The sequence below is a fragment of the Felis catus genome, chromosome B4 (genome assembly GCF_018350175.1).
Source record: "Felis catus isolate Fca126 chromosome B4, F.catus_Fca126_mat1.0, whole genome shotgun sequence".
NCBI classification, from domain to species: Eukaryota; Metazoa; Chordata; class Mammalia; order Carnivora; family Felidae; genus Felis; species Felis catus.
The window spans coordinates 29,906,995-29,928,139 of NC_058374.1; the positions used below are offsets into that span (position 1 = coordinate 29,906,995).

At 39.2% G+C, this 21,145-nt stretch overlaps 1 protein-coding gene across 1 annotated transcript in view; it reads left to right on the plus strand.

Moving 5' to 3' along the window:
- The window catches only part of CCDC7 (coiled-coil domain containing 7), a 407,709-nt gene that overhangs the window by 100,692 nt on the left and 285,872 nt on the right, over nt 1-21,145 (plus strand). The window contains 1 exon segment of the mRNA XM_045062653.1: nt 8,457-8,522. Coding sequence (XP_044918588.1) covers nt 8,457-8,522 — 66 coding nt within the window.

Here is a 21,145-nt window from a genome sequence, read left to right on the forward strand (position 1 = left end):
GGCCATATTTCATTCTTCCTCATTGCCACGTAGTATTCCATTGTGTATATAAAGCACAATTTCTTTATTCATCAGTTGATGGACATTTAGGCTCTTTCCATAATTTGGCTATTGTTGCGAGTGCTGCTATGAACATTGGGGTACAAGTGGCCCTATGCATCAGTACTCCTGTATCCCTTGGATAAATTCCTAGCAGTGCTATTGCTGGCTCATAGGGTAGGTCTATTTTTAATTTTCTGAGGAACCTCCACACTGTTTTCCAGAGTGGCTGCACCAATTTGCATTCCCACCAACAGTGCAAGAGGGTTCCCGTTTCTCCACATCCTCTCCAGCATCTATAGTCTCCTGATTTGTTCATTTTGGCCACTCTGACTGGCGTGAGGTGATATCTGAGTGTGGTTTTGATTTGTATTTCCCTGATAAGGAGCGACGTTGAACATCTTTTCATGTGCCTGTTGGCCATTCGGATGTCTTCTTTAGAGAAGTGTCTATTCATGTTTTCTGCCCATTTCTTCACTAGATTATTTGTTTTTCGGGTGTGGAGTTTGGTGAGCTCTTTATAGATTTTGGATACTAGCCCTTTGTCCGATATGTCATTTGCAAATATCTTGTCCATTCCGTTGGTTGCCTTTTAGTTTTGTTGGTTGTTTCCTTTGCTGTGCAGAAGCTTTTTATCTTCATAAGGTCCCAGTAGTTCACTTTTGCTTTTAATTCCCTTGCCTTTGGGGATGTGTCAAGTAAGAAATTGCTACGGCTGAGGTCAGAGAGGCCTTTTCCTGCTTTCTTCTCTAGGGTTTTGATGGTTTCCTGTCTCACATTCAGGCCCTTTATCCATTTTGAGTTTATTTTTGTGAATGGTGTGAAAAAGTGGTCTAGTTTCAACCTTCTGCATGTTGCTGTCCAGTTCTCCCAGCACCATTTGTTAAAGAGGCTGTCCTTTTTCCATTGGATGTTCTTTCCTGCTTTGTCAAAGATGAGTTGGCCATACGTTTGTGGGTCTAGTTCTGGGGTTTCTATTCTATTCCATTGGTCTGTGTGTCTGTTTTTGTGCCAATACCATGCTGTCTTGATGATTACAGCTTTGTAGTAGAGGCTAAAGTCTGGGATTGTGATGCCTCCTGCTTTGGTCTTCTTCTTCAAAATTCCTTTGGCTATTCGGGGCCTTTTGTGGTTCCATATGAATTTTAGGATTGCTTGTTCTAGTTTTGAGAAGAATGCTGGTGCAATTTTGATTGGGATTGCATTGAATGTGTAGATAGCTTTGGGTAGTATTGACATTTTGACAATATTTATTCTTCCAATCCATGAGCAGGGAAGGTCTTTCCATTTCTTTAAATGTTCTTCAATTACCTTCATAAGCTTTCTATAGTTTTCAGCATACAGATCTTTTACATCTTTGGTTAGATTTATTCCTAGGTATTTTATGCTTCTTGGCGCAATTGTGAATGGGATCAGTTTCTTTATTTGTCTTTCTGTTGCTTCATTGTTAATGTATAAGAATGCAACTGATTTCTGTACATTGATTTTGTATGCTGCAACTTTGCTGAATTCATGTATCAGTTCTAGCAGACTTTTGGTGGAGTCTATCGCATTTTCCATGTATAATATCATGTCATCTGCAAAATGCGAAAGCTTGACTTCATCTTTGCCAATTTTGCTCCCTTTGATTTTTCTTTTTGAGAAGCCTGGCTAGAGGTTTGTCAATTTTGTTTATTTTTTCAAAAAACCAACTCTTGGTTTCGTTGATCTGCTCTACAGTTTTTTTAGATTCTATATTGTTTATTTCTGCTCTGATCTTTATTATTTCTCTTCTTCTGCTGGGTTTAGGCTGCCTTTGCTGTTCTATTTCTATTTCCTTTAGGTGTGCTGTTAGATTTTGTATTTGGGATTTTTCTTGTTTCTTGAGATAGGCCTGGATTGCAATGTATTTTCCTCTCAGGACTGCCTTTGCTGCGTCCCAAAGCGTTTGGATTGTTGTATTTTCATTTTCGTTTGTTTCCATATATTTTTTAATTTCTTCTCTAATTGCCTGGTTGACCCACTCATTCTTTAGTAGGGTGTTCTTTAACCTTCATGCTTTTGGAGGTTTTCCAGACTTTTTCCTGTGGTTGATTTCAAGCTTCATAGCATTGTGGTCTGAAAGTATGCATGGTATAATTTCAATTCTTGTATACTTATGAAGGGCTGTTTTGTGACCCAGTATATGATCTATCTTGGAGAATGTTCCATGTGCACTCGAGAAGAAAGTATATTCTGTTGCTTTGGGGTGCAGAGTTCTAAATATTTCTGTCAAGTCCATCTGATCCAATGTATCTTTCAGGGCCCTTGTTTCTTTATTGCCCATGTGTCTAGATGATCTATCCAATTCTGTAAGTGGGGTGTTAAAGTCCCCTGCAATTACCACATTCTTATCAATAAGGTTGCTTATGTTTATGAGTAATTGTTTTATATATTTGGGGGCTCCGGTATTCGGCGCATAGACATTTATAATTGTTAGCTCTTCCTGATGGATAGACCCTGTGATTATGATATAATGTCCTTCTTCATCTCTTGGCACGGCCTTTAATTTAAAGTCTAGTTTGTCTGCTATAAGTATGGCTACTCCAGCTTTCTTTTGGCTTCCAGTAGCATGATAAATAGTTCTCCATCCCCTCACTCTCAATCTAAAGGTGTCCTCAGGTCTAAAATGAGTCTCTTGTAGACAGCAAATAGATGGGTCTTGTTTTTTTATCCATTCTGATACCCTATGTCTTTTGGTTGGCGCATTTAATCCATTTACATTCAGTGTTATTGTAGAAAGATACGGGTTTAGAGTCATTGTGATGTCTGTATGTTTTATGCTTGTAGTGATGTCTCTGGTACTTTGTCTCACAGGGTCCCCCTTAGGATTTCTTGTAGGGCTGGTTTAGTGGTGACGAATTCCTTCAGGTTTTGTTTGTTTGGGAAGACCTTTATCTCTCCTTCTATTCTAAATGACAGACTTGCTGTATAAAGGATTCTCGGCTGCATATTTTTTCTGTTTAGCACACTGAAGATATCGTGCCAATTCTTTCTGACCTGCCAAGTTTCAAAAGAGAGATCAGTCACGAGTCTTATAGGTCTCCCTTTATATGTGAGGGCACGTTTATCCCTTGCTGCTTTCAGAATTTTCTCTTTATCCTTGTATTTTGCCAGTTTCACTATGATATGTCGTGCAGAAGATCAATTCAAGTTACATCTGAAGGGAGTTCTCTGTGCCTCTTGGATTTCAATGCCTTTTTCCTTCCCCAGTTCAGGGAAGTTCTCAGCTATAATTTCTTCAAGTACCCCTTCAGCATCTTTCCCTCTCTCTTCCTCCTCTGGGATACCAATTATGCGTATATTATTTCTTTTTAGTGTATCACTTAGTTCTCTAATTTTCCCCTCATACTCCTGGATTTTTTTATCTCTCTTTCTCTCAGCTTCCTCTTTTTCCATAACTTTATCTTCTAGTTCACCTATTCTCTCCTCTGCCTCTTCAATCCGAGCTGTCGTCGTTTCCATTTTGTTTTGCATTTCGTTTAAAGCGCTTTTCCGCTCCTCGTGACTGTTCCTTAGTCCCTTGATCTCTGTAGCAAGAGATTCTCTGCTGTCCTCTATACTGTTTTCAAGCCCAGCGATTAATTTTATGACTATTATTCTAAATTCACTTTCTGTTATATTATTTAAATCCTTTTTGATCAGTTCATTAGCTGTTGTTATTTCCTGGAGATTCTTCTGAGGGGAATTCTTCCGCTTGGTCATTTTGGATAGTCCCTGGAGTGGTGAGGACCTGCAGGGCACTTCCCCTGTGCTGTGGTGTATAACTGGAATTGGTGGGCGGGGCCGCAGTCCGACCTGATGTCTGCCCCAGCCCACCGCTGGGGCCACAGTCAGACTGGTGTGTGCCTTCTCTTCCCCTCTCCTAGGGGCAGGATTCACTGTGGGGTGGCGTGGCCCGTCTGGGCTACTTGCACACTGCCAGGCTTGTGGTGCTGGGGATCTGGCGTATTAGCTGGGGTGGGTAGGCAAGGTGCACAGGGGCAGGAGGGGCAGGCTTAGCTCGCTTCTCCTTAGGTGATCCACTTCAGGAGGGGCCCTGTGGCAGCGGGAGGGAGTCAGATCCGCTGCGGGAGGTTTGGCTCTGTAGAAGCACAGAGTTGGGTGTTTGTGCAGAGCGAGCAAGTTCCCTGGCAGGAACTGGTTCCCTTTGGGATTTTGGCTGGGGGATGGGCGGGGGAGATGGCGCTGGTGAGCGCCTTTGTTCCCCACCAAACTGAGCTCTGTCGTCGGGGGCTCAGCAGCTCTCCCTCCCTTTGTCCTCCAGCCTTCCCGCTTTCCGAGCAGAGCTGTTAACTTATGACCTCCCAGACGCTAAGTCGTGCTTGCTGTCGGAACACAGTCCGTCAGGCCCCTTCGCTTTTGCCAGCCAGACTTGGGGCTCTGCTTGGCGGGCGAGCCGCCCCTCTGCCCGGCTCCCTCCCACCAGTCCATGGAGCGCGCACTGCCTGGCCGCCCTTCCTACCCTCTTCCGTGGGCCTCTCGTCTGCGCTTGTCTCCGGAGACTCCATTCTGCTAATCCTCTGGCGGTTTTCTGGGTTATTTAGGCAGGTGTAGGTGGAATCTAAGTGATCAGCAGGACGCGCGGTGAGCCCAGTGTCCTCCTACACCGCCATCTTCCCCTCAGGATCCCTATTTTTAATTTTAATTAGTGTGTTCTTGGGTCTCTGCTTGGTTCTTTTTTTATCTCTTTGTTAAGGGTCTTACTGATGTCTTCCACTCTTCTTCTCAAGTCCAGTGGGTATCCTTATAATCATTATTTTTAATTCTCTATCAGGCATAATAGTTTCATCTTTTTTACTTAGGTCTCTTGCTGTAATTTTGACCTGTTCTTTCATTTGGGACATATTCTTCTGTCTCCTCATTTTGCCTACCTCTGTGTGTCTGTTTCTCTGTTTTAGGAAACTCAGCTACAACTCTTCCTCTTGAAAGTAGTGGTGGGACACTGTTTTAACAAGGCTGTCTCTGTCACCTTCCACAAGGGGTTTGCAGCCCCTTCTGAGACTGTGCCAGCCAAGGCTGCTCAGGAGCTACCGTTTTAATGAGGTGCATTCATCCTCTGTGCAAGTTTGGGAGATGCAATTGACAAGGTTTGCACCAGTTTTCTGGGGAGGGGACCTGTAGTTTTAGGACTGAGGTAGACTCAGCTGGAGGGGGCAAAGCATGGTATAGGGAGGTTAGGTAGTGAATCCTAGTGCCTGGCTGGTTCCTGCAGGTGGCTGTGTGACTATACTGTGGGAGAGGGAGGGAAATATCACCTGCCAGCTCCTTTTTCCATCAGTGAACTCTGAGATTACTAACTCTCCCTCCTACATGCCCCAGGTATTTTTGCAACTGCTGCTTCTAAGCTGTATATCTTCCCAGATGTTTCACTGTCTCTTTAAGACTATGGACTCAGCTTCCTAATGCATGCCCTCCAGACTCTGCCAGAGTGGAACTACTGATTTTTGAAAGTTCTAGGGTTTAAGTCCTGATGGTTGTAAGAACTCATGAAATCCAGCCCCCCTGATTTTCATATTTAAAAAAAAAATTATTTATTGATTTTGAGAGAGATAGCACCAGCTGGAGAGGGGCAGAGAGAGAGGAGAACAGAGGATCTGAAGTGGCTCTGTGCTGACAGCAGAGAACCGTATGCAGGGCTTGAACTCATGCACTGTGAGATCATGACCTGAGCTGAAGTCCGACACTCAAACCACTGAGCCATCTGGGTGCCCCAGGCTCCTCTGATTTTCAAGGCCAAATGCTACGGGAATTCAACTTCCCCATTCAGGCTCTCTGTGTTGACAGTCTGTTTCTCACCACTCTATGCACCCACAGATCCTTCCCTCCCATGGGTGGTCTGCTGTCCATTTAGGCCCTTACAACATCTCTGCCCTTTCTACCCTCTTTGATGTACTAGCCTTTTGTCTACATTTAGTTGTGGATTTTTGCTTCTAGTCTTTGGGTCTTTGTCTGGGTTATTTGCACTGGTGTGTTATCTAGTTGTGTCTGTGGGATGAGGTGAGTTTAGGGTCTTCCTACTCTGTCATCTTCCCAGGAAGCCCAACAGAGTCTTTCCTCTTGACATTTTAAGTTAAAAACATGTTTAAAAAAATAATTGCATCCATCAGAGCTCTCTGAGTTCTAATTTTTTTTTGTAGTTATTTTCTGTCTGTCCCTTTAGACCTGCCTTAATGAAGATGCCTCCTTGGATTGTTCAGCTTGGTCTCCCTCTCTGAAGTTGCTTAATCCCATTAGATGGCTTATTATATTTCTATGCCTGTTTATGAATGTGAGTTTTTTCAACACATAAATCATATGTAGAGAGCTCTTGAGCAGTAGCTAGAAGAGTTGTTTTGTCTTCATTATTACTATTTCTATTTTTATAGATACTGTGTCCTCTCAGATTTCAATGAGAATAAAAATGTAGATTTAAAACATTTTTTAGGGGGCGCCTGGGTGGCGCAGTCGGTTAAGCATCCGACTTCAGCCAGGTCACGATCTCGCGGTCCATGAGTTCAAGCCCCGCGTCAGGCTTTGGGCTGATGACTCAGAGCCTGGAGCCTGTTTCCAATTCTATGTCTCCCTCTCTCTCTGCCCCTCCCCTGTTCATGCTCTGTCTCTCTGTGTCCCAAAAATAAATAAACGTTGAAAAAAAAATTTTTAAACATTTTTTAGTTTCTAAAAATAATTTTTTCAGAAGAGAAACATTTGTTCTCTATTTTAAAGATGGTTTTCTGTTTTCATTTGGAGATCATATTTTTCTGATGAGAGACAGTCATTCAAATAATCATTTCTCTGTGTGTAATTTGGCATTGTCTTTGTCTACTTTTAAGATTTTTCTCATTTTACTTGGTTTTCAGCATTTCACTCTGATGAAAATTTGGGAAAATTTCAGGTATTATTTCATTACTTTTTCTATCACTTTCTCTCTTTTCCTTATGGGAATAAAATTACATGTTAGATTTTTGATAGTATCCCTTATGTTCCTCAGTCCCTCTTCATTTTAAAAATCTTTGTTCTCTTTGTCTTTAGATAGGTATTTTCTACTGATGTATCTTCAAATGGCCTGACTTTCCCCACTGTCTTATCCTATTTGCTCCTACCTAGGCTCATCAATTACATTTTTTAAAAATTCAGTTGCTGTATTTTTCTCTGCTTTAATTTACATTGGATATTTTTATAGTTTGTATTAATCTACCAAGATTTTTATTATTTCATTCATTATGAACATATTTTGTCTTATTTTGGGTTTTGTAATAATAGTTGATTTAAAATTCTTCTACACTAACTTTAAAGTAGAATCTGTCTTGGGATCACTCTCTGTAGATTATTTTTATCTTTTGAGTAAGTCTCATTTTGCTGTTTCTTCAAATGTCAAGTAATTATAAATTATTGAATATTGGGAATATCATCTTTAAGCTCCGGATTCTACTATATTCTTCTAGTATGGTTAGTCCTACTTTTGTCTTGTTTTAATATATAAATAATGTTTTTGGATGCAAAATGAAAATTCTGTGTTTAGGAGGAGCTCAAATTGCATTCAGTTCTTTTAGCTTTTGATAGGCTTCTTAGAGTCTTCCCTATGCATATATGATTTGGGCTTGAGTGAGATTTGGGCAGGGTTTATACAGAGTTTGGGGCTCCTTATCTCAATCAAGCTCTCTTCTTTGTATGACTTGCCCTAAGTTTTGCAGTGATTTCCTTCCTCTGGTTTATAAGGTCTAAAAAATTGTTTTCTATCAGCTATTAGGTGCCCTGTCTGGCTCATGTAGCGCTTGACTTCAGATTACAAGTCAGGAAATAAGAATTTTACCTAGGACTCTTTTCTTCTTCCAAGTGTTACCTTCTCTCAAGAATCTACTTATTTTTGGTTTCTCTTCAGTGTTGATATTTGTTTTTGTTTTGAGTTTGTAGTTTTTATGTGTGGCAGGGTCTGTTTACTAGCAACTTTCTCTGCTGTACCAGAAGCAGAACAGGGGATCTTAGATATGGTTCCTCAAACTGTCTCCCATCTCATGGAGAATTCTTGATACATTTCATGTGTAACAGAGTCCATTCATTCACACAAACTCAGAACTGTGTTTATTTTCTATTAAGAGTAGAGTTGCTTTTTTTCATAAAATTTGAATGTTTATATTTAAATATATCAGGTCTAGGGAAGCAGAGATATGAAATATTTAGCTTATTGTAGTTATAATTTACCAGATTCAAGGTCTTTTTTCCTATACAAAATCAATAGGAAGCTACAGCTGCAGAAATTATACACCATTATGCCACAGAAATATGTGAATAAATGTGTATGCTCAAATCATCATCTTGGCTATCTGTGGATTATAGACAGATGATAATTGTAACAATTAATTTATAGAAACAGAGCTACCAAAATGAATATATTTTTCCTTTATATTATATCACAGAAAGTAGCATTTGCTCTGGAAGTTGAGAACAAAGTCCTTCAGGAACAATTGAAACAGGCTTTACAGGTAAATGATATAGGTTCTTTTAAAATTGTTAACAAATGAAGGAAATATCTGTAAACAACTTCTAAATGAATGATTTTGACCTTGAAAATGAATAGGTTTATGTGTTGTGCTTTTTTGCCAGATTAAAGTATATTCATTTTATGTACTAGGATATATTAATAAAATTTAATACTCATTCTTATTAAAAATGGTAAACTAGATAGAAAGAAAAATAAACTTGCTTAATCAAATAAATCTATTTCAAGCTGAGACACTGTTATATGTGAAATCCTGCAGGCATTCCAACTAAACTCAGTTAAACTAGGATGCTGGTTTTTTACCACTCTTTGAAATTTGTGTTAAATGATCAAAGAAAGGAAAAAGCTACAAACATTTTCATAAGTGGATAGACAAAAGTATAATTATTTGTATATTAATTTTCCTTTGGAAAAATGCAAGATAATACACAAATTTATTAATGATATAATTCAAAAAGCTGGCTGAGGACAAAATAGATATAAAAAAGCAATAGAAGAAGGCTGGGAAAATGGTGGAATAGGAGGACTGTAAGCATACTTCACTCCAGATACAGCTAGATAACACTTATATCAGCATAAATAATCCAGAAAACAATGTGAAGCCTGGCAGAACAAACTCCATGAGTAAAGGTAGAACAGAGGCCACATAGAAGAGGGTAAGAATGAGGACATGTCCCCAGAATGGAGGGATGCAATGGATGAAGAGAAGGAAGAGAAACAGATTGTCACACTGGGGAGCCCACATGGGAAAGATGAATTTTTATAACATTTGGTTTGGAAAACAAGAGGCTCCAAATTTCATGAGTTCTTACAAGTAGCAGGACTTATGGCCTAGAAATTTAAAAATTAGCGGGCTGGCTCTGGGAGAACCCAGAGGGCATTAGGAAGCTGAGTCCTGCCCTTAAAGAGACAGCACAACAAATAACCTGTAGAAAGAGCACAGTTTGAAAGATGCCTGGAGTATATGGGAAGGAGAGTTATTTACCCTCCAGCATAAACACAGAGCCACCTGCTGGAACCAGTATGGTGCCAACACTCACTATCTAACTTGCTTACACCAAGCCTCAACCCCTCACCCTTCACCAGACTCAACCTTCGTCATCACATTTACCTCAGTCCTGGTGCTGTGGGTCCCTTTCCCCAGAATACCCATGCAACCATCACCAACACCTTGTCTCTTGGCCTGCTCGTTTTGTGGGGCATTGGTCCTGGCAGTGGTGGCAGGTCTGTGGAAGCCCAAGGTGTAACCTTGTTAAAATTGTGCACCCCACCCATACAGCACTGGTCCTGGCAATGCTGGCAGGTCTTATTTCACAAGCAGACTGCTGTGCATCTTGTAAAATGTGCTTCTCCATGGCCAGGGACCAAACACTGCCAACAGCAGGCAAAGGGAACCTCTGCAGATAACGGGAGTGAAGGAAAAAGTGGCTAGGACACAACAGGAGGGTATATACAACACACATAGGAGATACCCCCTGAGAACCAGTTTCTTGGGACAGGGGACACTACATTGGGGCACTACAGGACCTCTTCTTCATAAGGCCACTTTTCAGAGCAGGAGATGTAGCTGACTTTCCTAAAATACAGAAGCAGACACACAGAGTTAGGTGAAATGAGGAGACAGAGGAATATATCCCAAATGAAAGAATAGGACAAAAATCATAGCAGGAGACCTAAGTGAGACAGATATAAGTGTTATGCCTGATAGAGAACTTAAAGTAATGATTATAATGATACTCATTCGACTTGAGAAAAGAGTAGAAGACATGAGTGAGACTCTTAAGAAAGAGATAAAAAAGAACCAAGCAGAGACCCAAGAGCTTGCTAATTGAAATTAAAAATACACATGGCGGGGTGCCTGAGTGGCTCAGTCAGTTAAGTGGCTGACTTTGGCCCAGGTCATGATCTCACGGTTTGTGGATTTGAGCCTCATGTTAGGCTCTGTGCTGATAGCTCAGAGCCTGGAGCCTGCTTTGGATTCTGTGTCTCCCCTTCTCTCTGTCCTTCCCTTGCTCCCTCCCTCCTTCTCTCTCTCTCTTTCTCAAAAATAAATAAACATGACAAAAAAAGAAAAAAAAAACTCATGATGGACAAAATAGCAGACTAGAGGAAGCAGAGGAACAAATTAATGACCTGGAAGAGTCATGGAGTAATGGAAAGCAATCAAGCTGAGCAAGTTAAGAGAAAAAGAAATTACGCAAAATGAGAATAGAGTTAAGGAATTTAGTGACTTGATCAAGCATAATATTTTCAGTATGGGATCCAAGAAGAAGGAGAGACAAAAGGGGGCAGAAAATTTATTTGAAAAAATAATAGCTGAAAACTTCCCTAATCTGAGGAAGGAAATAGATATCTAGATTCTCCTGGATCTGGATTGAACACATGGTAATCAAAATGGCAAAAAGTGGTGATACAGAAAAATTTTTTTAAAGCAGCAAGAGAGGAGACAGGGAGATCGTGGCAGAATAGGAGGACCCTAGACTCACTTTGTCTCAAAAATGTAGCTAGATAACTATGGAATCACTCTTAAATGCCCCAGAAATTGACCTGAAGACTGACAGAACAAACTCCACAACTAAAGATAGAAGCTACATCAAAGATAATAGAAAGTGCAAAGATGTGGTTTAGGGGAGAAACAGATCCTGACTATAGTAGAAGGGAAGTAGCTGTGGTCATGAAGAAGGGTGAGGGAGAGAAGGATATGCAAGGAAATGCACAGAAGAATGTCTCCCCAAAGCCCAGTGGCTTGGAAAACAAGAGGGGCTGAATTTAATGAATTCTTACAATGAGCAGAGCTTAAAGCCTGGAGTTTTAAAAGTTAGCAGGCTTAGCTGGGATAGAGCCCAGAGGGCAGTGTACTGTTCCTGGAGAGAAGGCAGACAAACAAATTGGAGACATACAGTGTGGAACCAGTGATCTAAAGAGCACCTGGGGTACACAGTGGGAAGATTATTGCTCTTAGAGCAATAATGAGAGGAAGCATTCATAGAGACACCTCTCTGTGGGACAAAGGAGCTAGCCATCATTTCTCTGACCTACCCCTTAGCATAAACACAGAGCTACCTGTGGGAAGTAGTGCAGTGTGGACACTAGAAATCTAAATTTGCTTACCTTAAGCCCCATTCCCCTGTATTCCAGTGCAACTGCCCTTCCCAGTCACACTTACCTCAGTCCCATTACAGTTGGCCCCTCTCCCAGAAGACCAGCACAAATTCCTGCCCACATCATGTCTCTCAACCAAAGAGGTTTCTCAGTTCCAGTGAGGTGGAGACAGTTCTCATTTCACAAGGAAACCAGAGCACACTTAATTAAAACTCACCACATTCAGGTCAAGGATCAAACACTGCCTGTAGCAAGCAAGGAGAGCCTCTGTAGATGACTTGCCTGAAGGATAGAGCAGCCAGAACAGAACAGCAGAGTGCGTGCAGCACACACCAGAGACCCTCCCTGAAGCACGAGGCCCTGGACGCTACATGACCTCTTCATAAAGCCAATACTTTCAAGAGCTGGAGACATAAGTGGCTTTTCTAGCACACAGAAGAAGGTAGAGACTTAGACCAAATGCAAAGATGGAGGAATTTATCCCAAACAAAAGAAGATAAGTCCATGGTTAGAGATCTAAGTGAAACAGATATAAGTAACATGCCTGATGGAGAATTTAAAGCAACAATGATAAGGATACTCACTGGGCTTGAGAAAAGAATGGAAGACATCAATCAGTGAGATCCTTACCACAGAAATAAGACAGTTGAAGTATCAATCAGAGGTGAAAAGTACAATAAGTGAGATTAGAAAGATACTTGATGCAATGAACAGCAGGCTGAAAGAAGCAGAAGAGTGAATTAATGACCTAGAAGACAAAATAATAGAAAGCTATGAAGCTGAACAAAAGAGTGAAAGAATTATACAAAGTGATAATAGACTTAGGGAACTTACTGACTCCATCAAAGGTAATAATATTCATATTATAGGAGTCCCAGAAGAAGAGAGAGGAAGGGGGGCATTGCTAAATCTTCCCTAATCTAGGGAAGGAAACAGACATCCAGATCCAGGAGGCATAGGGAACTCCCATCAGAATCAACAAAAGCAGGCTTACCCCAAGACATATTGTAATTAAATTTGCAAAATATAGTGATAAAGAAAAATATCTTAAAAGCAGTGAGAAAAAAGAAGTCATTAACCAACAAAGGAAAACCAACTAGGCTAATAGATTTTTCAACAGAAACTTGGCAGACCAGAAGGGAGTGGCATGATATATATATTCAAAGTGCTGAAGGGTAAAATATGCAGCCAAGAATACTCTATCTAGCAAGGCTATAATTCAGAATAGAAGGAGAAATAGAGTTTTCCAGGCAAGTAAAAACTAAAGGAGTGTGTGACCACTAAACCAGCTCTGCAAGAAATATTAAAAGGGAGTTGTTGGGTGGAAAGGAGGGACCACAAGTGATAGTATAAAGACAGAAAACATAAAAAGAGTAAAAATGAATATTTCTATAAGAAATCAGTCAAGTAATTCACAGAAAAAGAATCTAAAATATAACACATATACCTGAAATGTGGGGAGGAAAGGAGAAAAGAATGGGTTCAAAATTAAACATCAACTTAATATAGACTGCTATTTGCAGAAGAGGTTATATACAAACCTAAAGGTTACCACATATCAAAAAACACTAATAAACATGCAAAGAATAAAGAAAAGAAATCCAAATATATCACTAAAGAAAATCAGGAAACCATGAAAGAAAGACAAGAAAGAATCAGAGAAAAGTCTTCAGAAACAACTACAAAATAAGTAATAAAATTGCATAAATACATAGCCATCAATAATTACTTTGAATATAAATGGACTAATTTGAATGTAAATGGATTAAGCACTCCAATCAAAGATATAGGATGTTAGAATGGGTATAAAAACAAGATGCATCTATATGCTGCCTACCAGAGACCCATTTAGACCTAAAGACACCTGCAGTTTGAAAATAAGTGGGTGGAGAAATATTTATCATGCAAATGTATGTCAAAAAAAAAAAAAAGCCAGAGGAGCAATACTTATATCAGACAAAATAGACCTTAAAACAAAGACTGTATTAAGAGACAAAGAAAGACACTATATAATAATAAAGAGGGAAATCCAACAAGAAGATACAACAATTTTAAGTATTTATGCACCTGACATGGAAGTACCTAAATACATAAAATAATTAATAACAAACATAAAGGAACTAGTTGATAGTAATACAATAATAGTAGGGAACTTTAACACCCTACTTACATCAATGAATAGATCATATAAACAGAAAATCAACAAGGAAACAAGTTTTATATGAAAAACCCACACTTTATATCCTAAATAGGGAAAAACTGAGAGCTTTTCCTCTATGGTCAGGACAAGACAAGGATGTCCACTCTCACCACTTTTATTCAACATAGTAGTGGAAGTCCTAGCCACAGCAATCAGAGGACAAAAAGAAATAAAAGGCATCCAAAATTTCAAGGAAAAAGTAAAACTTTCACTGTTTGCAGATGACATGATATTGAAAACCTGGAAGATTCCACCAAAAAAAAAAAAACCCTGCTAGAACTGATAAATGAATTCAATAAAGTCACAGTATACAAAATTGATGTACAAAAATCTGTTGCATTTCTATACACCAATAATGAAGCAGCAGAAAAAACTATTAAGAAAATAATCCCATTTAGAATTGTGCCAAAAATAATAAAATACCTAGGAATAAACCTAACCGAAGAAGGGAAACACTTGTACAGTGAAAAGTATAAAACATTGATGAAAGAAATTGATGATGACACAAAGACATGGAAAGACATTCCATGCTCATGTATTGGAAGAACAAATATTTTTAAAATTTCTGTACTACCCAAAGCAATCTACAGATTTAATGCAATCTCTATCAAAATACTGATAGCATTTTCACAGGTACAGCAAACATATTTGTAGGGAACCATAATAGACCCTGAATAGCCAAAGAAATCTTGAAGAGAAAAACAAAACTGGAGGTATCACAGTTCCCAACTTCAAGTTATATTTTAGAGTTGTAGTAATCAAAACAGTATGGTATTGGCACAAAAATAGACACCTAGATCAATGGCACAGAATACAAAACCCAGTAGTAAACCCACAATTATATTGTCAATTAAACTTTGAAAAAGGAGGAGAGAATATGCAATGGGGAAAAGTTTCTTCAACAAATAGTGCTGAGAAAACTGGACAGCTGCGTGCAAAAAAATGAAACTGAACTATTTTCTCATAGCATACACAAAAGTAAATTCAAAATGGATTAAAGATTTAAATGTGAGACCTGACATCATAAAAATCCTAGAAGAGAGTGCAAAGGCAATAATTTCTCTGACATCTGCCATGGCAACATGTTTCTAGATAGGTCTCCTGTGGCAAGGGAAACAAAAGCAAAAATAGTCTATTGGGACTACATCAGAATAAGAAGCATTTACACATTGAAGAAACAACCAACAAAACTAAGAGGCTGCCTATGAATGGAGGAGATATTTGCAAATGACATATCTGATAAAGGGTTAGTATGAAAGATATATAAAGAACTGACACAACTCAGCACTCAAAAAACACATTATCCAATTAAAAAATGGGCAGAATATATGAACAGACATTTCTCAAAAGAAGACTTCTAGATTGCTAACAGATGCATGAAAATATACTCAACATCACTCATCTTCAGGGAAGTGCAAATCAAAACCACAGTGAGATATTACCTCATCCCTGTCAGATTGGTTAAAATCAAATCCTCAAGACACATCAAGTGTCAGTGAAGATGTGTAGAAAAAGGAACCCTAGGACACTGTAGCTGGGAATACAAACTGGTGCAGCCACTGTGGAAGACAGTATGGTGGTTCCTCAAAATATTAAAAATAGAACTACTTTATGATCTAATACACTGGGTATTTTACCCAAAGAATACAAAACACTAAATTAAAAGAAAAACAATTCAAAGGGATATATGCACCTCTATGTTTACTGCAGCATTATTTACAATAGCCAAACTATGAAAGCACCTCAAATGTCTATTGATAGATTAATGGATAAAGATGTTAAATATAACACACATACGTGTGTATATATAATGCAATATTACTCAACCATAAAAAAGAATGAAATCTTGTCATTTGCAACAGCATGGATAGAGCTAGAGTATGATGCTAAGTAAAATAAGAGAAAGACAGTTACCATATGATTTCACTTATACGTGGAATTTAAGAGACAAAACAAAGAAAAAAAAAAGAGGGAGACAAACCAAAAAATGGGCTCTTAAGTACAGAGAACAAACAGATGGTTACCAGAAGGAGGTAGGTGGAAGGATGGGTGAAATAGTTGGAGGGGATCAAGAGTACACTAATCTGGATGAGCACTGAGTTATATGTGGAACTGCTGAATCACCATTTTATATGCCTGAAACTATTATAATACTGTACATTAACTACACTGGAATTAAAATCTAAAGAAAGCAAAAGAAAAAAATAGATTTTTATTTTTATCCAAAACAACCATTTAGAACCTATAATAGAGATAATTCTATTTATAATATTACAGTAGCATATTTAACAAAAATACAGTTTTATATGAAGAAAAATATACTTTACTGAGAGATATAGATGAACAGTGAAGAAATAGAAATTTATATTTGGTTTCAAAGGTTCAATATTATAAATATTTCAATGTTCCATTTTTTCCAAAGTGATATATATATTTAAAGCAATTTATTTCTAGGTATAAGTGGAATTATTTTTGAGCTTAACAGAATTATTATAGGATATATTGAGAAATGAAACTAGTGATTATACAAAAGAATAATAAGAATTTAGTTATTCAAAAATCAATATGTAATGTAACACTATAACTAAGTCAATGTGGTACTGAATTTGGTACTGAATGAAAAATCCAGAAACAGATTCAAATGAATGTAATAATTTATTATTTTATAATTTTAGTTATTTAAAGTTTTTCTAAGAGAGAGAGGCAGAGGGACAGAGGGAGAGAGAGACAGACAGACAGAATCCCAAGCAGGCTACATGCTTAGTGGGGAGTCCAATGCAGGGCTGGATCCCGTGACCCCAGGATCATGACCCGAGTTTAAGTCAAGTCACAGACTCAACTGACTGAGCCACCAGGTGCCCTTGAAAAATTTTTTTTATAGCTCTGACTTGAGACTCAGAGGGGAAGATGGTGGTGTAGGAAGACGCTGGTCTCACCTCGTCCTGCTCATTGCTTAGATTCCACCCACATCTGCCTAAATAGCCCAGAAAACTGCCAGAAGACTAGCAGAACGGACTCTGCAGAGCCAAGCATAGACAAGAGGAACATGGAAGAGGGAAGGAAGGGTGGAGAGGCGGTGTGTGCTACACAGACTGGTGGGAGGGAGCCGGGGTGGTGGAGGGGCAGCCCACCTGGAAAGGAAGAGCCCCCAAAGTCTGGCTTGCAAAGTCAGAGGGGCCTGACTCTGAGTTCTGACAGCCAGCGGGACTTAACATCTGGAATATTAAAAGTCAGCAGCTCTGCTCTCAGAGAGCGGGATGGCAAGAGGACACCAGGTAGGTATCCCAGAAGACAGAGCTCAGCTTGGCGGGGAAGCCAAGGTGCTGGAAAGTGCCATTTCCCTCTCCCATTCCCCAGCTGAATTTCCAAAGGGAACCAGTTCCCATCACCGAAACTTGCTGGCACCATGCAAATGCCCAACACTGTGCTTCTGGGGGATCCATCCCTCCAACAGTCTGCCTCCCTCCCGGTGCTGCAGGGCCCCTCCCACAGGGGACCACAGACCACAAAGAGAGCTAAGCCTGCCCTTCCTGCCCCTGTGCACCTTATAGATCCACCTTGGTTAATCCACCAGATCCCATCAAAGCAGCACCACAAGCCTGGCAGTGTACAAGTAGCCCAGACAGGGGCCACACCACTCCACAGTGAGTCCTGTTCCTGGGAGAAAGGAAGATAAGGTACACACCAGTCTGACTGTGGCCCCAGCAGTGAGCTAGGCGCAGACAACGGGTCTGACTGCAGCCCTGCCCACCAACACGAGTTACTCTGGGCAGCACAGGGGAAGTGTCCTGCAGTTTGGAGCCACCCCAGGGACTACACAAAATGATGAAACGGAAGAACTCTTCTCAAAAGAAACTCCAGGAAGTAGTGACAGCTAACGAATTGATCAAAAACAATTTAAGCAATATAATGGAACAAGAATTTAGAACAATATTCATAAAATTCATCGATGGGTTTGAAAAAAGCATAGAGGTCAGCAGAGAATCTATTGTTACAGAGATCAAGGGACTAAGAAATAGTCATGAGGAGCTAAAAAATGCTATAAATGAGGTGCAAAATAAAATGGAGGTGGCCATAGCACGGATTGAAGAGGCAGAGGAGAGAATAGGTGAATTAGAAGATAAAATTATGGAAAAAGAGGAAGCTGAGAAAGAAATAAATCCAAGAGTATGAGGGGAGAATTAGAGAACTAAGTGATGCAATCAAACAGGAAAATATCCATGTCATAGGAATTCCAGAAGAAGAAGAAGAGAGAGAGAAAGGGGCTGAAGGTATACTTGAATAAATCATAGCTGAGAACTTCCTTGATCTGGGGAAGGAAAAAGGCATTGAAATCCTAGAGGCACAGAGAACTCCCTTCAGACATAACTTGAATCGATCTTCTGCATGACATATCATAATGAAACTGGCAAAATACAAGAATAAAGAGAAAATTCTGAAAGAAGCTAGGGATAAACAGGCTCTAACTTACAAAGGTAGACACATAAGAGTAGTGGCAGACCGATCTACTGAAACTTGACAGGTCAGAAAGGAATGGCAGATTATCTTCAATGTGATGAACAGAAAAAATATGCAGCTGAGAATCCTTTATCCAGGAAGTCTGTCATTCAGAATAGAAGGAGAGATAAAGGCCTTAAAACAAACAAAAACTGAAGGAATTCATCACCACTAAACCAGCCCTACGAGAGATCCTAAGGGGGACTCTGAGTGGAATGTTGCAAGGACCACAAAGTACCAGAGACATCACTACAAGCATAAAACATACAGACATCACAATGACTCTAAACCCGTATCGTTCAATAATACCACTGAATGTAAATGGACTAAATGCTCCAATCAAAAGACATAGGGTATCAGAATGTATAAAAAACAAGACTCATCTATTTGCTATCTACAAGAGACTCATTTCATACCTGAGGACACCTTCAGATTGAAAGTGAGGGGATGGAGAACTATCTATCATGCTGCTGGAAGTCAAAAGAAAGCTGGACTAGCCATACTTATATCAGAGAAACTAGACTTTAAATTAAAGGTTGTAACAAGAGATGAAGAAAAGTATTATGTAATAATTAAAGGGACTATCCATTAGGAAGAGCTAACAATTATCAATGTCTATGCACTGAATACAGAAGCCCCCAAATATATAAAACAATCACAAACATAAGCAACCTTATTGATAAGAATGTGGTAATTGCAGGGGACTTTAATACCAAACTTACTACAATGGGTAGATCATCTGGACACAGGATCAATAAAGAAACATGGGTCCTGAATGATACACTGGATCAGATGGACTTGACAGAATATATTTAGAACTCTGCATCCCAAAGCAACAGAATATACTTTCTTCTTGAGTGCACATGGAACATTCTCCAAGATAGATCACATACTGGGTCACAAAACAGCCCTTCATAAGTATACAAGAATTGAGATCATACCATGCACACTTCAGACCACAATGCTATGAAGCTTGAAATCAACCACAGGAAAAAGTCTGGAAAACCTCCAAAAGCATGGAGGTTAAAGAACACCCTATTAAAGAATGAATGGGTCAACCAGGCAATTAGAGAAGAAATTAAAAAATACATGGAAACAAATGAAAATGAAAATACAACAATCCAAACGCTTTGGGATGCAGCGAAGGCAGTCCTGAGAGGAAAATACATCGCAATCCAGGCCTATCTCAAGAAACAAGAAAAATCCCAAATAGAAAATCTAACAGACACCTAAAGGAAATAGAAGCATAACAGCAAAGACACCCCAAAACTAATCAACAAAACTAATAGGCAACCAACGGAATGGGAAAAGATATTTGCAAATGACATATCAGACAAAAGACTAGTATCCAAAATCTATAAAGAACTCACCAAACTCCACACCTGAAAAACAAATAATCCAGTGAAGAAATGGGCAGAAGACATGAATAGACACTTCTCTAAAGAAGACATCCAGATGGCCAACAGGCACATGAAAAGATGTTCAACGTCACTCCTCATCAGGGAAATACAAATCAAAACCACACTCAGGTATCACCTCAAGCCAGTCAGAGTGGCCAAAATGAACAAATCAGGAGACTATAGATGCTGGAGAGGATGTGGAGAAATGGGAACCCTCTTGCACTGTTGGTGGGAATGCAAACTGGTGCAGCCGCTCTGGAAAACAGTGTGGAGATTCCTCAAAAAGTTAAAAATAGACCTACCCTATGACCCAGCAATAGCACTGCTAGGAATTTACCCAAGGGATACAGGACTGCTGATGTATAGGGGCACATATACCCCAATGTTTTTAGCAGCACTTTCAACAATAGCCAAATTATGGAAAGAGCCTAAATGTCCATCAACTGATGAATGGATAAAGAAATTGTGGTTTATATACACAATGGAGTACTACGTGGCAATGAGAAAGAATGAAATCTAGCCTTTTGTAGCAACGTGGATGGAACTGGAGAGTGTTATGCTAAGTGAAATAAGACATACAGAGAAAGACAGATACCATATGTTTTCACTCTTATGTGGATCCTGAGAAACTTAACAGAAGACCATGGGGGAGGGGAAGGAAAAAAATGTTAGGGAGAGAGCCAAAGCATAAGAGACTCTTAAAAACTGAGAACAAACTGAGGGTTGATGAGAGGTGGAAGTGGTGGAGAGTCGGTGATGGGCATTGAGGAGGGCACCTGTTGGGATGAGCACTGGGTATTTATGGAAACCAATTTGACAATAAATTTCATATTAAAAAAATAAATAAAAAGAAAATTTTCATAGAAAGGTAAAATAGTCACAAAAAGTAAACCACTATGAAAAAATAATTCTCATGTATCATGAGATACACCAAAATAAATTGTAGATTGATTTAAGAATCAAAATTAATAAATGATGTATGAAGATCTTAGAAGGAATACTGGGTAGCAGTTAGATGGTCTTGGCTAGAGCAAGGTTTTCTAAGCATTATGTTACTAACAAAGGAATATGTTAGTGTATTTGGCTACTATAAATTTAAAACTTTTATATGGTAAAAAATCATGAGATATAAAGAGAAATGCAGTTCTTTAGAAAATGTTTTATATGAATATCTTTTACAAATATATGAAAATTATGAGTAGCCCTTCCCCTACATAGACAAAGGACACAATTAGGCAGGTGGTAATTTAGAAACACAAAAGGGTAGTAAATGCATATGAATATATTCAACCTCACTAGTTATCAAATAAATGAAAATAAAATAATAGTGGGTAGAATTTTTTTATCTACCATTTCGGTAAAAATCTTAGGAACAGAAATGTCTAGTATTTGTGGATGTATGTTGAA